This window comes from Pteropus vampyrus, unplaced genomic scaffold (genome assembly GCF_000151845.1).
Source record: "Pteropus vampyrus isolate Shadow unplaced genomic scaffold, Pvam_2.0 Scaffold144, whole genome shotgun sequence".
Classification (NCBI taxonomy): domain Eukaryota; kingdom Metazoa; phylum Chordata; class Mammalia; order Chiroptera; family Pteropodidae; genus Pteropus; species Pteropus vampyrus.
In genome coordinates, this window is record NW_011888925.1 from 918,226 (window position 1) to 935,066 (window position 16,841).

Consider the following 16,841-nt stretch of genomic DNA (forward strand, 5'->3'; position numbering starts at 1 on the left):
GGCCAGGAATCGATTTTATTTATTTATTTTTTTTTTGTTCATCAACATTATAATGAAATGAGGTTGAACTAAAGGACATCAGGGACCCTGGAGGAGGAGTTGGCCTTCGGTACTGAAAACCAGAGCATCAGGTCAAGGATTTACTCCTGGCTCTGCCTCTATGTCCTGCCCACCCACCTTTCACCACGGAGCAGCCCAGGGATGCGCTGGTGACAAACTCACCCCTTTGAGGAACATAAAGTCAGAACGTGAGTGTTTGCGAGTTACTCTGCTCTAGGAATGACTTTGAAATCTGCTGCAATTGTGAAGAAGAGCTTTTATTCTTAATCTTTGACAGCAGCAAATTCCTCTTGATATAGCTCTAAGCAGAGCTGCTCTGCCTTGTGCATGCATTTCCTACGGTGGTTCTCAAACTTCTCCACCAAGGAACTCCAACCGTTGCAAGAGAGGAGCCAGTTACTCCTCTTCCCTGAGGGAATGGAGATGAGGGAATAATAAATATAATAATAGTATAACAATAGCAAGCCTGTATTAAGCATTTACTATGTACCAAATCGATGCTAAGGGCTTTACAAACGTTTTCTCCTTGACTTCCCACAATGAACTTGGTTTCACGGACTGCTTGCTACAGAAGTTGTAGTTCACAGTTCTATTTTTTGCATAAGGCCTGGCCATTGTCCCTTTGTATTTTCAGTCTCTCAGGACGGAATCAGCCCCTGTGCTGTCTGTATCTTAAATTGAAGAGGGGAGAGGGGAGTGGTATTTGTCGGACAAAGTGAAAGGTTATCTTGGACATTGGCTCATCCAAGCAATAAAAAGTTTAAAATAAATTAATAATGGAAATAAAATTACAACTCCAAAAGTCGACATTACATAGTAGAATAATATATCATTTGGTTCATGCAGCTAACCTAGTATCTTACAGTTGTCTCACAGGACAGAATTTTGAACTCCTTCTATTGGAAGGACATTGTCGTGATGGGAGTCTGGGGCAGCCCCAGGGGAATACAGGTGGTTGGTCCAGTCATCTAGGGGGTCAGGCCTTAGGGGACTGCTCTGGGGCAGGGAGGAGGAAAAGGGACAACAAAAATAATGACCTGAACAGACATTTCTCCTAAGAAGACAGACAAATGGCCAACAGATATATGAAAAGATGCTCACCTTGATAGTTATTAGGAAAATGCAAATCAAAACCACAATGAGATACCACCTCGCACCTGTTAAAATAGCTATTATCAACAGGACAAATAATAATAAGCGTTGAAGAGATTGTGGGGAAAAAAAATAACCTTCATACACTGCTGATAGAAATGTAAATTGGTACAACCACTATGGAAAACAGTATGGAGGTTTCCTCAAAAATTTAAGAATAGAATTACTATATGACCCAGCAATCTCTCTTCTGTCTAACTACCCGAAAAATTTGAAAACATTTATTCGTAAAGATATATGCACTTCTGTGTTCATTCCAGCACTATTCACAGTGGCCAAGACATGGAAACAACCAAAGGGCCCTTCAACAAATAACTGGATAAAGGAGATGTGGTACGTATAAAGAATTGAGGACTTTTTGGACTTTACAAAATGGATTCCACAGGAGCTACGAGAATAATGTCAACTGACACAGAAAGGGACCAAACGTAAGGTGTGACTGGAACACCCAAAACCACAGAAACGTCAGCCACGACTGCCCTGGATAAGCCCCCAAATGCAGAGGCCAATAAGCATAAGGAGCCCACTTTATAAGGTCCACATAAGCCGAACACCTCGGACAGATGATGCTCAAGCTTGACCTGAGAGCATCACAGACAGTGTATTGAGAGCCGAAGCCCCTGACCTTCTGTCCAGCCTAGCCACTGGCTTGGGACCCATGTGCATCTATCTGCAACAGCGGTCAGTGGAGCTCTCTCTGGAGACGCTAAGGACTTTCATCCCTCTGCTCTGTCACATAAGGCTCTGTACTTGTGCGTTAACCTGCGTGGGTACCTGACTGGTTTATCTGAGAAGGTTCCACTGAGCAAACCTGGCATTGTGGAAAGACACAAACGCATTCGAGGGTGTTACTTCTGCAGCCGCTTTCCTTGCTCAGGACACACACTAAGTGAAGTAAGCTACTGAAAAAGTCAAGAACCATATGATTTCACTCATATGTGGGATATAAATCCAAAAGCGACGAAAGAACAAGACAAACGAAAACTCATAGACACAGACAGCAAGCAGTTTAGTGGTCACCAGAAGGAACGATGGGGAGAGGGGAGTAGAAAAGAGTAAAAGGGGAGGCTCAAATGTGTCCATGGAAGATGTGACTTTGGGTGGTGACCACATGATGCAATATACAGATGATGTACTATAGAACGGTACACTTGAAACCTATCTCATTTTATTAACCAATGTCACCCTGATAAATTTTTTAAAATAAGGGCACTTGGCCCTCGTGGTTGAAGGAACTCAGAGCTGGGCTCCCGAGGCTCACAGCAGGCAGTGAGCTGAGGGTTTCAGACTCTTCAGTGTGTCCCAGGCACAGAACCATCTGTTCTTTACACAACGCTAAGGGAAAAAAAAAAGTCAAAGGAAGAGATCTGACTTTAAAAGAATAACTAGCAAGTCTGTGAAATATCTCTTGGGCAGAGGAAGGATTTTAGGGCGTGCGGCTTTGCTTTCGGTTACAAGACCTGCGCACATCCCTTCCACGCATCTTGCCAGCAACACCAACACCACCTCGCCCCCATCCTCATGAGAAGGAGGAGGAGGTGGTTCCCGGCCTCCCACTAGCAAGCTCGCGTGGGTGGGAGGCCAGCCTTGGCCCGGTTCTGGGGACCAGACCGCGGGCGGCGGGGGTGGCACGGAGCCGGGAGCGCAGACGCCGGCGGAGGCGACAGCCTCAGCGCCGGGGCCGCGCGTCGCCGCTGGCGGGGGATTCTGCGCGGCCGCCCCGCCCGCCCCACCCGCATGCGCAGGCGCAGAGCCGTTGCCGGCCGGGCAGTTGCGCTGCGAGCGGTTTCCGAAACAGCCCAGCCGACGGTCTGGACCTTGCGAGTTCGGAGGTCCGCGGGGCCGCTGGGCCGAAGCCCCGGCGTCCGCCTCCCGCGGCGTCCTCCGTAAGTCGTCGGCCCCGGCGGAGCGGCCGCCGAGCCCCGGGGGAGCAGCCTCCGCGGTGCTGGGGGGTTCGAGGTGGGAGGTGCCAACGAGACGGCGTTGCCGGGGAAGGTCAAGGCTAAGGAATGCCGCCGAGAGGTGGCGTCAGGGGAACGGGCGGGACCTCTGCAGCGCCAGGTGCCCCCCAGAAGTCCGTCCATGCCTGCGAAACCGAGACGCGACGTGCAGCCCGGCAGGGAGGCTGGAGCTCTGGCCCCGGGCGCCGTCCCCGCCTCTCCCGGGTAAACTGAGGCCCGCAGGTGCCCCCCCCCCACCCAGGGCTGGCGCGGCAGGGAGAACGCGGGAGCCAGGGCGACGCTCTGGGCTCTTCTTTCAAAGTTCAAACCGAGCCGCCTCATTTCCCCGCTGCCGCTTGGTCTCAGGAAATTGCACGAACTGTACACCCTGCCTCCTCTCCCGGAGCAGACTTTGGACCTGTCCTCAACGGCCCCGTGCGGATTTCCTGGGCCCATTTGAAATGACGTTCTCGTCTTCCTGATCCCTAGGATCCGTCGACATGAATCCCGTCGTCGTGGTCCACGGCGGCGGAGCCAGCAACATCTCCAAGGACCGCAAAGAGCGGGTGCGCCAGGGCATCGTCCGAGCCGCCACCGTGGGTTACAACATCCTCAAGGAGGGAGGGAGCGCAGTTGACGCTGTGGAAGGAGCCGTGACCGTCCTGGAAGATGACCCCGAGTTCAACGCAGGTAAATCTTCACAGCAGCTAGTAAGCGATGCCTCATCAGGTTAAGTGTCTCCCCGCGAATAAATAGAACCTTTGTGAAGTGCCAGTGAATCTAATCAGCCTTGTGATAGAACTTAAAATGCTGAATAGATTTAATTTTTCTCTTTTTCCCTGTTGACCAAGGCGCTTTAAGAATTTTTAAATCCATCTGTTCATCCTATTTTCTTTCACCTGCTTCCTAGAATTCACATCCCAAGAGGCTTGCTTATCACATCTTTTTGTGGAGGGGTGGGGATAGACTACATACCATAAAGCGGACCCACTGTAAATTCTGGAAAATGTGTACACCTGTATAACCAACCCCACCGCAATCAATATTTAAAACATTTCCATTACCCATAAAAGTTCCTTCATGCTGCTTTTCAGTTAATCTTCCCCTATAATCCTCAGCACCAGACATCCACTGATCTGCTTCTGTCATCTAGATTAATTTGCATTTTCTGTACACGCAGTCATACAGAGCATTCTCTTGTGTTTTCCTTCTTTCAATTGATCCTTTTTTAGAGTAATAATCATAAATACTATGAGCACCTACTATGTACCGAACAATAGTCTTAAGAAATTTGCGTGATTAACTCATTTAATCTGCACTATGGTCCTGTGAGTTAGGTATATTTATTATGCTCATAAGAAAACTAAGGGCACAAAAAAGATTAAGTAACTTGCTGGAGGACACTCATTTCTTCTTTATTTTAAAATAGAAAACCTAAGATCTAGGGATTAAAATACTTCTTGGAATTATACCACCCACCCAACAACTGTTAAGGAAAAGAATTTCAGGAAATTTTAAGCAATTAGTCATGAAATATTTTCTGAGTGCCTTTGCTAGGCACTCTTTACCACTTACGCAAAATTTCACAAATCGGCCTGACCACAGAATGAGGCATTACTGCATTTCCATGGTGTCGACATAAGAAACATCTAGACCTGTAGTGAATTTTTATGAGTTGATCTGAGCCAAACTGATGACAACTGCTGGGAAGCAAAGTCTCAACTGACTGAGAAAATGCTCCGGAGAATGGCAGTTTTGCAACTTAAGTTATCCATTTGAATCAAAGGAGGAGACAGAAGGAGGGTTCCAGGAAATCCACTGGTGGTAAATTAAGGGGGCAAAGAAATCTCTGGGATGGGATAAAAAGTGAAAAGCAAAGACACTTCTTTTACATTGGTGGGAACAGGGTAGATAAGAGTTAACATTTACAGCCCATGGAGATGGAGGGGCAAGACAACAATGAGGGGTTCTGTGGTCTGTGCTCTGGTGCATGGGTTATGCCCTGAGGGGTCTGGAAAAGGCAGTTACTCTGACATTTCAAAGATGCGTTAGATGCAAAAAGCCCACAGGCTCCTTAAGGTAGAGCAAGGAAGCTACAGGCCTAGGACGTGACTTCCTGCCGTGACCTGCTCTTAGTTAGGAATTTTTATGATCAGACCATCCTCTGTGGTTACTTCAGTCTGAAGTTTGTAAGGCCGGTCATGCTGGCCTCTCATGAGCTTGTCAGGTTTCTATGTGGCCCTTTTTCTATCCACAATGGTTGTTTGTTGAGCCAGAATTTACTAACTGCTCTCCCTTGCCTGCAGGAGGAACAGCCCCCAGTTTCAGTAGGGGGACTTGTTCAACTATATGCCTGTTAGTCAGGACCCTCGTGGCTGACAAACCCCCACTTATTCACGAAGAACCTCCATTTGGAGCGGGCGGTTCTGGTCTCCCACCCCCTCGACACTAACACTAACGGGATCAGTCCTCCGTGTGACCTGGGGAAGTATGAAGCATCAAAGGTTGGGATTGGGCGGGAGGACATGCTGTCTACTGAGCTGTTTTCCTTTTGGTTTTTCGCAGCCGAGGTCAGAACAAGCAAACAGTATTTCTGGCAGCCTCTGCGGTGACTCTCTAGAATAATTATTTGGGAACTTGAGACTAAGAGCTGACTCAGGGTAGTTACTGAGTTAGCCGGCAATAATTAGCATTCATGGCCCAGCTTATCCGAGTAACTTATAAAAACATTGTGTTTATTTACATTGTATTTACATTTCAATCTGGATTTCACTTTATGTTTAAAGCTTGTTTTGATAATATCTAGTTTACTAAAAAGTTGTGCGATAAGTAGTTTAATTATTAAAACCCAACACTGTAAAAATTGAACTTTTATACAAATTCGTAGTTGAGTTGGTCACGGGGCTGGGGAGCACGGCATGGGGAATGCAGCCAGCATTAATGGGATGGCGAGGTGGTGAGCCAGAGGAGAGGAAGAGCAATCGGGGGCGGGGGGGGGATCGTTTTATAAACTATATAAATGTCTAACCAATGTACTGTATACTTGAAACTAATAACGAAATAAATTTTTTTAAATTGAACTCTTAGAGTGATGGAAATATTCCTTAAAGACTTCAGTTGGCAACTAAATGATGACCCTTTCCTTTCACTGGAGTCAAGCAGTACTTATACAGAACTTTAACTTGTGAATTTATTCCCCCTACCATCCAATTTCATAAGCTGTCAAAGAGTCTTGGAGATAACAGGATATTTATTTACTCATCCTCCCTGAAGTACCAGATTGAGAATCCACTAGCCTAATACTATGTCAATTTAATGGGGTTTTTTAATACAATAAAATTCCCCCTTTTTTAATGCACAGTTCTATGAACGTGATAAACACAAAGAGTCATGTAACCACCACCACAGTCAAACTATGAAACAGTTCCATTACTCAGGAATTCGCCCATACTGACCTTTGAGGCCACACCTCCGTTCACCCCAGCCCCTGGCAACTTATGTGTTTTCTGTCCCAATAGTTCTGCCTTCTCCAGAATGTCAGGAATGGAATCATACATATTTGTAGCCTTTTGAGTCTAGATTCTTTATCGAGCATAACACAGTGGAGGGTCATTCACGTCCACACAGTATTAGTAGTGCATCCCTCTTTGTTGAGAAATATTCCAGTATATGACTATACCACAGTTTGGGTCATTTGCCAACTGAAGGACATGTTCAATTTGGACATGTTCAAATCACCGTAAACATTTGCATACAAGTCTTTATGTGAGCATAAGTTTTTATTTCTCTTGCGACTGCTGGTCATATGGCAAGTGTATGTTAAACCTTATTTGAAACCGCCAGACTGTTTTCCAAAGTGGCTCCAATTTTCTTTCCCACCTGCAGTGGATGAAAGTTCCGATTACTCTCCATCTTCACTAGACTTGGTGATATTGTCAGTATTTTTTATTTTAATAATTCTAATAGGTGTACGGTGGAATCTCGTTCTACTGTTAATTTGCATTTCCCTAATGGCAAGAGAGGGGTAGTTTAACAGCTTTTCAAGTCTTTTGTCCATTTCTTTATTGTGGATTTTTTTCTTACTGAGTTTTAAGAGTTCTTTATATATTCTAGGTGTAGGTCTTTTATCAGATATGTGTTTTGCTGACATTTTCTCCCACTCTGTGGCTCGTCTTTTCTTTCTCTTAACAATGTCTTTCAAAGAACAGATGCTCTTAACTCTGTAGAAGTCCAATTTATCAATTTTTTTTTAATGGATCATGCTTTCTGTATTATATCTTAAGAAATGTATGCCTAGCCCAGGGTCACAAACATTTTCTCTTCTATTGTCTTTTAGAAATTTTATAGTTTTAGGTTTTACATTCAGGTCTCTGATTCATTTGTAATACATTTTTGTATGTGACGCTAGGTATGTACCAGGGTTCAGTTTTCATGTAATTGTTCCCACACCAGTTGTGGAAAAGGCAATTCTTTCCTCGTTGTCTTGCCCTTTTACCTTTGTCGAAAATCAGTTGCCTTTATCCGCACGGGTCTATTTCTGGACTCTGTTTTGTTCCTTTGATCTATATGTGTCTTCTTTTACCAATACCACACTGTTTTGATTACCATAGTTTTATATTCAGTCTTAGGTAGTAAGAATCTTCTAACTCTTTTTCTTTTTCCATGATTGGTTTGGCTATTCTCATCCCTTTGCCTTTCCCACAAATTTGAGAGTCATCCTGTCAATTTCTATCAAAAAAATTCTGTTAGAATTTTTATTAAGGTTGTAGCGAATCTATAGATCAGTTTAGAGAGAATTAAAATCTTAATGATACTGAGCTTTCCAGTTCAAAATCATAGTATATACTTCCATTTATTTAGGTCTTTGATTTTTTTCATCAGTGTTTTGTAGTTTTCAGCATACATACCTTATATTTTGTTAGATTTATACCTAATTATTTCATGTGTTTTGGTGCTATTGCAAAAACTGCTTTTTTAAAATTTCAACTACCAATCATTCATTGCTAGTGTATGAAAATGCAGGTGATTTTTTCATATACTTATTTGCCATCTGTATTTGTGACCATTGATCTTTATTGGAGTGTCTGATCTTTGTGACTCATTTTTTAAACAAGCTGTATTCTTATTGTCGAGTTTTAAGAGTTCTTCGTGTATTTTGGGCAACAGTCCTTTATCGGATGTGTCTTTTACAAATACTTTGACCCGGTTTGTCGCTTGTCTTTTCATTGTCTTGACAGTGTCTTTCATAAGAAGTTTTCATCTTGATGAAATCCGCTCAACTTATTCTTTCGTGGTTCATGACTTTGGTGTTGTATCTAGAAAGCCAAACCCAAGGTTATCTAAATTTTCTCCCATGTTATCGTCTAGGAATTTTATAGTTTTGCATTTTACATTTATGTTTGTGATCCATTTTAGGTTCATTTTTGTGAATGGTGTTAAGATTGTATCTAGATTTGTTTTTGTTTTTGTCTTGCATCCGGATGCCCAGTGTTCCAGCACCGATCGTTGGAAAGACTTATCTTGGCGCCATTTCATTGCCTTTACTCCTGAGATTCTCCCCCCATTCCAGTGTCTGTGGGTTTCCCCACACCACCGAGCCATTCTCCGACACCAGCTGAGTGTCCAGCAATTCAACTCAGTTCTGACACTGTCTACACCCCTAATTTGGCGTTAATCCCATCCAGTATTTTCCATTTCAGACTTTTTTCCATCTCTAGAAGCTTTGTTTGAGTTCTTTTCATATTTTCCTCCACGTTCTAGAACATACGGAATGTAGCTAGAACAGCTCTTTTAACATCCTCGTCTACTAATCCTATCATTTGTGTCATTTCTGGATCTCTTACCATCAATCGATCTTTGTTTCTCCTCATTATGGGTCATATTTTCCTGATTCTTTGTGCGCCTGGTCATTTCTTACCGGATACCAAACACTGTGAATTTTACCTTGTTAAGTTCTGGATATTTTCATAATCCTTTAAACATTCTTAAGTTTTGTTCTGACCCCATTTTTACAGATGAGGAAACGGTCACATAGCAGTTAAGACTCGCTGAATTTGTAGGCATTATTTCGGCAGGGAAAGTTGGAGAAAGGATTCTAGTGGTAAAGAGAACAAACAGCACATGCCAAAAGCACAGAGTAACGAGAGCTTATGGTACATTCAGGGAAATCTAATACTTCAGTAAAATGTAGTCACTGAAGGAGAGGAGAGGAAGCTGGAAAAGTGAGTCAGAGGCCTGGTCACGAAGGACTTCATCGGATGCCAAGTCAGATTTTTGTTTTAAGAAACGTTCCTCTGGCAAACGTTCCTCTGGGGTGGAAGATGAGCTAAAGCAGGCCACTTAGAGGGAACTCGGAGGCCCTTTCTAAATGCTTAATTCTTGCTTTCAACTTCTCGTTGGGTCCAGGTTGTGGATCTGTCTTGAACGTCAATGGTGAAGTCGAAATGGATGCCAGTATCATGAATGGAAAAGACCTGTCTTCGGGAGCTGTGTCTGCAGTCCGGTGCATCGCAAACCCCATCAAACTTGCGCGGCTTGTTATGGAAAAGGTATACGTGACCGAAGCATCCTCTTACCTAAGGAGTCGGCCCCGCTGTACTTCAGTGACTCAAATGGGTCTGACTGTGGGGAAATCCTTGAGATCACTCTTCTCCTAAAATTATATGAAAGATCAGAAAGAATGTTAAATTGCTCAGGTGAGCCAGGATTCTCACTCCATCGATGATGTAGTTTGACTAGTAATCACTTGACCAGCGATAACTTTGTTTTCATGTTATCTACCTGTATTTTCTTCAGCCTCCTCTCAGCACATGTAACATTACACATACACACCGAACAAACCGAGGGTTTATATAATGATGGATTAAGCTCCCTAAATTTAAGATCATATGGAAGTCACGGTCCTAGCATTATTCCATCATTTAGGGTTTGTTTGGGTTTTTTTTTTTTAAATACAAAAATTCAGAGAGACCGGTTCTTTTCAACATTCAGGAAAGCAAGCCGGTGAAATTTTCATTTTTGAGGCTTTGTACCCAGAGCGAAGTAATTATTTCCACACAGTTGGAACAGTTAAAAAGATTCTAACTTTTTCAAAAAACAAACTGTTTTTCCATCTCTTTCTGGTTCAAGACACCTCATTGCTTCCTGACTGACCAAGGTGCAGCAAAATTTGCTGCAGACATGGGGATTCCAGAAGTTCCCGAGAAGCAACTGATAACAGAGAGAAACATAAAACACCTAGAAAAAGAGAAGAATGAGAAAAGTGCTCAGAAAACAGACCAAGAAAAGTAAGTATCATCGATGGCTCGCATTCTGAGTTATTCACCTGCGAAAGCGCGACAAGTAGCTGATTATCCACATTTCTTAGATGAGTTTCAGTTTTTGAACAGAATTATTCACATTAAGTAATGGAAAAACTGCTCTTTCGATTTTTTTTTTTTTTTTTTAGGCGAGGCAACCCTTGGTTGACCTCACAGATTGCAAGGACCTTGTCAGCTTACAATGCATTATTTTTTATTTTTCATGCCTGCAGCACCTGGTCTTCCTAGGTGGTCTCCCATCCAAGTACTAACCAGGCCCGACCCTGCTTAGCTTCTGAGATCAGACGGGATCAGGCTTGTTCAGGGTGGCATGGCCGTAGACAAGTCTTTCGATTCTTAAATTTAACCTTGTTTATCACTCCTATGGAGAGTAAGCCAGACGAGGCGGAGAGAGTTCCCTCTCCAACGTGATTTCGTAGAAGAATGCTTCGTGTTTAATGTGTTAGCTCTCTGGTTAATGTGTTAGCTCTCTGGTTAATGTGTTAGCTCTCCGGGCGATCAGTTTATTTTCTCAAAGAGGATAAACAGGTCCTCTGTCACCTGATGCACCCTGTGAACTTATTCAGACACTCCTCCATTCCTCGTATAAGGTTGAATTAACCCTGTGTTCTGCGTTACGGTTTTCTGTGATACAGATTTCAAAATCTCAAATAAAAGCTCCCTTACTTACAGCAAAACTTAAAAAGTAAAAATTTGACTATGGCCTAGGAATTTATAGTGGAATGTAATCTATTAACTTGGCATATTTTTTTATTAGATTTCTGCTATGTAACCAGAGGTGTATTTTAGTATCACCTAGGAAGCTTTTCAAAATACATATGTCCGGGCCGCTTCCTGAAAGAGTCTAATTTAATTTAATACACTTAGAGCGGAGAGGCCAGGCAGGTGCACCAGGACAAAGTTCCCCAGGTTAAGAATCCGTTTTTGCGAGATCGGCCGCCTGTCGGCAGCCACTAACTTTCCCAGGGGTGCTGTCGTATCTATGTGCCAGCGTCGCAGGGGTGGGGTTACCTCAGTGGTTCATATGCATTTTAGTAGATGTTGCCACGTTGCGGTCCAAAAGTTGTGTAAGAACACACATCCCCGCCAGCCAGCACCGCTCTTAGACACAAGCCAGCGGAGCTTCTGCCCAGGGCCCTGCGCTTCGCAGGATCCTCATGTCACACGTACCCCCAACAGCTGGTCCGTCACAGACACATGGGGCTCCTCCGTCGCTCAGCAGTGGCACAGCAGGACCCACGACCCTCATTCTCCACTCTTTTGACACCATTTATCCCCCAGGGAAACGCTGCTGCCCGTCTCTTGCTCTCTGTCCTTGAAGCAAAGGCCACCAGATTCTAAAGGTGTGTGGACCATGCCGCTCCGACGTCAGGAGGGACTCTGTCCATTTAGTTTACTTCTGTGTCTCATCACTTACAAAAGTGCCTCCAGTGTAGTTCATTATAGAATCTGGATGGTGGTTTTGTGGCCGTTATTGTGCAATTTCTTTGGTAACAAAATGCAAGGGGGGAAATGACCTTACTTCGTCTTTACAGCCAGCCCCACGGAATAGGCACAGCGGGGTCTGGATGGGCAGCATCAGCGTCACCCAGGAGGTCTGGGTCCCACCCTGTACCTACCACCTCAGGATCTCCGGGACAGTCCCGGGGATCCGGGAGTTCTCAGGCACACTCAGCTCGAGATGCACGCACTGATTTTTCCCCCATTTTATAGATGGGGAGAGTAAGACGACGAAACGTCACTCGGTCAGTCACACAGCCAGAAAATGGCGTTGCCGGGACGGCACGTGCCTTTAAAGCCGAGGCGTGAAGTGGTGTCGAGCAGTGTGACTGACACGGAGAGTAAAAGCAAACAGGACCCAGCAATGTCATGTCCCGCACCATGTGGCAATTTACAGGGTATCGTGCCGCACTGTCCCTTGGTCGGGAATGTTTCCCATCTCCAGCCTGTCACTTTTTTCCATTTATTTTTGGCAGAAACTTGGGAACTGTGGGCGCCGTCGCCTTGGACTCCGAAGGAAACGTGGCTTATGCGACCTCGACGGGGGGCATCGTGAACAAGATGGCCGGCCGAGTCGGAGACACCCCGTGCATAGGTAGCCTCGGCCATGCCCACGGCCCCCGCTGTCCTTCCCCCGCCGTCAGGTTCTCCATCTCTGTTCTCTACCCCTCTCTTCTTCCTTCCCCTTTTCGGTGGCAGTTTCAGAGTTTCTGGGAGCGGCAGTCGGACTGGAAGGACTTCTCTGGGATCCTGCTTTGAGAGGGCGTTTGGACCTCGTAGGCACCCTGCTTTTCCTACGTTGCCTGTCTCGGGGAGAGAGATGGAGATAGGGGACGCTAAAGTTGTCCCCAAGCTACCCCCGGTGCCTCTTTCTTCTCTCTAGCCCCAACTGCAGGATCCGCAGACTTTCTCCCAAAGGCTTAAGTACACAAAACCTCTCCCCAGGCACGGAGGCAAAGTCATGAACTAAGAAAGCCGAGAATTTGAGTTTTCAGTTATTAGATTTGAGGGGCATAAAAGTGCCACACTGCCACTATAGAAATATTACAAGTTAAAATGCTGTCTACAGTAAGCTTGAGGCACACTGATTCTTGGGAGTGGGTGAGCGGTGGAGTCGGGTGTGGTTCAGTCTGTGCAGACTGGGTAGATTAGGGACAAAGGAGTGGCTGCTAATCCAATCCTTGTCTACATTTCGGCACTCTTTGGCGATCAATCTTTACATAGCATTAGACTTGCGATCTGTGTTCGAGTTTCTTGACGATTGCCCAGTTAGAACCAGTCTCCCCCTTTGAGCAGGATCTGGAGGTTATGCTGACAATGACATTGGAGCCATTTCCACGACGGGGCATGGGGAAAGCATCCTGAAGGTGAATCTGGCCAGACTCACGCTCTTCCACTTAGAACAAGGTAGGTGAGACGAGTTCATACTACCTGGAGACGGGCACGCGGAAGCTGTCGGTAAACAGATGGAGAAGTGTCTGAAACCCTTTCTCGTTTGCCGTAGATGTTGGCAATAGTTATTTTGACTCTTCCCCGCCTTCCGTTAGGATCTAGAATAAGAGAGCGTTTAGAAGACCGTTTGTCGCATTTCAGTAGGGAGACTTTGAGCATGGCTATGGGAGAAAAGGCAGCTCTGCTTAGGGCTTTGGGCGGCGGGGGTCCCTCTGTGAAGCACTCAAACAGACATCATTTACCAAGCATCTTTGTGACCTCGCTTTGGTTTTCCGTAGTGCAGACGATTTTTCCATCGATTCCTTTCTTGTTCTCTTGTTTTTTTTGCGTTCAGGAAAGACGCTGGAAGAGGCCGCTGACTCGTCGTTGGGTTACATGAAGTCGAAACTCAAAGGTTTAGGTGGCGTCATCCTGATCAACACAGCAGGAGACTGGGCAGTAAAGTGGACCTCGGCGTCCATGCCCTGGGCCGCCGCCAAGGACGGCAAGCTGCACTCCGGCATTGACCTTGACGAAACCAGTATTGCTGACCTGCCCTAAGCCCCTGGGAGGTTGTGTGCTAGGTGCCAGCTTGGAGGTAAAGTGCAGCTTCCTGACGTGGAGACTTAGCTTAACCAATTAGATCTAGAAATGGAAAAAGCCTACAGTCTGTCACTCGTTTCGTTGCCTTGATCAATAAGCACCCGAATGTGTGGCGAGGGGCGGATTCCAAAGCGACAGAGAAATCACAGCTGGGGGCCGCCGGGCTTGCTGGCGCCTACGACTCAGGTCGTTCTACGAACCTGCGTTGTGACGACTGAAGTGCCCGTTGCTGGACTGACCCAAGCCTCATCTCTCCCTGCCCTTTGTTTCCCAAAAGGCCGGGGTCTGAGCTGCCGCAGATTGTCCTGAGTTTCCGGTCAGTGGACTGACCGCATCCTCCCAGACCTCGTTGCACAGATACCTCCACTTTAAGAATTCTTTCACTTTGTTCACAAAACAAAGAAACAACAACAACCCTCCCTCCCCACCCCATCACCCAGAAATCCCCAACCAACCAACCAACGAAAACCCAGCTGGTCTCCGTCTCCCTCATTTCCTTTTAGAGAGTCGCTCTCCTAAATAAATACCTTAAGCTCGATGACTGACTCCCATCGCCCTTTTTCTGGCGCAGCCCCATCCTCGGATGGACCCAGTCTCAGCCTTGCGCGACCACACCGCTCAGGCGAGCTGGAGGCCGTACCCCATAGCGGTCCAAGGGTGGTACCGTACCTTCGAGACGGCCTCCACACCAGATCGGCCACAGCCGTGGTCCACGGGTCATCGACGTGCGTGTGCCTCCGGTGAGAGCGCGGCCCCCTCCGCCGCGGCCCCCTCCACCCTGGCCCCTAGCCACAGTCTCTCCGTGTTCCAGCCTTGTCCTCCCTCTCTTCACCTGATCATTCACGGAGAAATGAGAAATTAGATTCCATCCGGCGAGAGCCAAGAATATGCACAGGCTTCTCTGCCCACCCCCACTCCAGCCCATCATGTGAGAAAAATGTCTCAAAAAAAAAAAAAAATCGAGACCAGCAAAAAGGACAAACTACCGAGCTTTGAGCTTTTTCGAGCTTTGAGCTTTTTCGTAACTCATCCCCATTGTCTTGGGTTAGAAAGAAGAAATGACATGACGGAAACTGCCTTGGGGCAGGGAGTGCCTTTGGAATCGGGAGACCCCGCCCTCCGTCCTGGTGACAGAGCTGCCCCCGGGCTCTCTGTGACAGGGGCGAGGCGGGAAGGACGGGATGGAGGTATCTGAAAGCCAGGGGCAGAACTCATGGGGGGCGGGTAAGCCGCGAGCCTTGAGAACCTTGAGCAGAAGGAACTGAGAAGATGCCCTGGTTTTTCTCAGGAAGTTCAGGTCTCTGGCGCACTAGTTTCGAAGTTTCCAGATACTTCAAGAGGTCCCCCTGGGAATCCAGAGCTCCCTAATCTGAGGGAGTCGGCGGGGCTCCTGCAGGTCTCTTTAGTTCTTGGGCTCACACGTGGCCCCTGTGCTCTGGGCGTTTCCCACTGGCCCACATGGCTGCTCAGAGCCCCCTCCGCCTGCCGCAGGCCCTGGGGTCCTCACAGCGAGGGATGGAACTCGCAGCCCCCCACCTCCTACACGGGGGAGAGCTGGCCGGCGTGGGGATGCCACTGACCATGACTTGGTGTGTTCTCATACTGTCCAGTGTTGTGGGGTGCCCCCGCTACAGTGCGGTCAGCATGGTGAAACAAGTTATTTCCTTTGGGGAAAGTAACCCTATTAATCTCTGGACTCTGAAACGGTATTTCTGCTGTGACATCAGCCCAGTTTTTCAGTCGTCAGGGCTTACCTTCTCTCTGGAAAGAAATTACTTAATTTTAAATGTGCTACTAATAAACTATTTTGAAAGAATAACAATGTGGTTAAGAGTCACTGTTGACAAAGACCAGACCTACGAGCTCCCCTTGGTCTGTCAGCCCAGACAGCTGTACCAGTTAGAGACCTTTCAAGGTCAGGGTGGCTTGTGGTTGTGACAATCTGTCTTGCCTCGTGCAGAATATACGAGAGTTTTTCAGAAGAACTGAGCTTTTTCTGAATAGGTTAAGGAAGAAACCAAACCAGGATTTGTAAATACCAGCAAGGTTTATGGCTCAGCCTTCTGGCGGTTTGCCCTTAGACCAGGCGGTCACGAGATTCTAGCTCCTGTCCCATGACCCTCTCTGGTCCACGTCACCTGATCTGAACTAAAGAGAAAGAGATGGCACTTAAAGGCATAATCCTGCTAGTGATCCTGGGCAAGTTAACTTCTAAGAATTTTTTCATCTATAAAGTAGACCTCCACGAAAATGAAGAGGGGACATGCTCAGTGCTGATCTGTGGTCCCCTGGGGACAAACACAGAAACCGGCCCTGGTGGGGGTCGGGGGGGTGGGGACAGTCTGTGTTTGTCTTTGCAAATTTAAGTGTGCAACAAGTGTCCTTCAGAAATAAGTGTTTCGTTAGCAGGTGTGTTTGCCAGGGCCGCCAACAACAAACATCAGACAATGGCTTAAACACAAAGTACCTTCTCACAGCTCTGGAGGCTGGACATCTAAGGTCAAGGTGTGAGGTCTGCTTCCTCCTGAGGCCTCTCCTGGGCTTGCAGATGGCTGCCTTCTGCCCATGTCCTCACGTGCACGGTCTTTTCTTCATATATGTCCTTCTTAGAGGGACATCAGTCAGATACAGTTGGGGCCCGACCCGAACAGCCTCTTTTTAACTTAATCACCTCTTCAAAGCCCTGACTCCTAATAAAGTCGGGGTTAGGGCTTCCCCATAGGAGTTTTGAGGGGACACACTTCAGCCCGTCACGGGAGGCAGAGCAGAACTGCCTTAGGGGTTGGAAAAGGAGAGTTTTTGGAGAAGATAAGACTCACTAAGTGGAAGAGGAAAA

The 16,841-nt window shown here is 46.5% G+C and overlaps 1 protein-coding gene and 1 non-coding gene across 5 annotated transcripts; one reads left to right on the forward strand and one right to left on the reverse strand.

Annotated features, from left to right (window-relative positions):
• Positions 1–16: 16 nt before the first annotated feature.
• Positions 17–14,543, forward strand: ASRGL1 (asparaginase like 1). Of its 4 annotated transcripts, none has more exons than XM_011368623.2 (7): positions 17–248; positions 3,642–3,842; positions 9,558–9,700; positions 10,281–10,438; positions 12,448–12,566; positions 13,268–13,378; positions 13,758–14,543. In XM_011368623.2, exons 1-7 carry the CDS (start codon positions 161–163, stop codon positions 13,961–13,963), a joined length of 1,026 nt encoding a protein of 341 aa, XP_011366925.1. In that variant the 5' UTR covers positions 17–160; the 3' UTR covers positions 13,964–14,543. The 4 variants fall into 4 exon arrangements, with proteins under 4 accessions (XP_011366925.1, XP_011366927.1, XP_011366926.1 ...); XM_011368625.2 differs by lacking the exon at positions 17–248 and adding an exon at positions 2,944–3,098; XM_011368624.2 differs by lacking the exon at positions 17–248 and adding an exon at positions 3,220–3,377.
• On the reverse strand, positions 10,675–10,793 carry LOC111744999. The gene has a single exon (XR_002782448.1). It is a non-coding gene; the product is annotated as a 5S ribosomal RNA (ribosomal RNA).
• Positions 14,544–16,841: the final 2,298 nt, after the last annotated feature.

What these genes read in the sequence shown, in the direction of transcription:
- ASRGL1 (XM_011368623.2), top strand. Translation starts at nt 161, where the DNA reads ATGTCCTGCCCACCCACCTTTCACCACGGAGCAGCCCAGGGATGCGCT. An exon ending in TGACCCCGAGTTCAACGCAG is followed by an intron (nt 3,843 to 9,557) that starts GTAAATCTTCAC and finishes CGTTGGGTCCAG; the next exon opens with GTTGTGGATCTGTCTTGAAC. An exon ending in GCTCTTCCACTTAGAACAAG is followed by an intron (nt 13,379 to 13,757) that starts GTAGGTGAGACG and finishes TTTTGCGTTCAG; the next exon opens with GAAAGACGCTGGAAGAGGCC.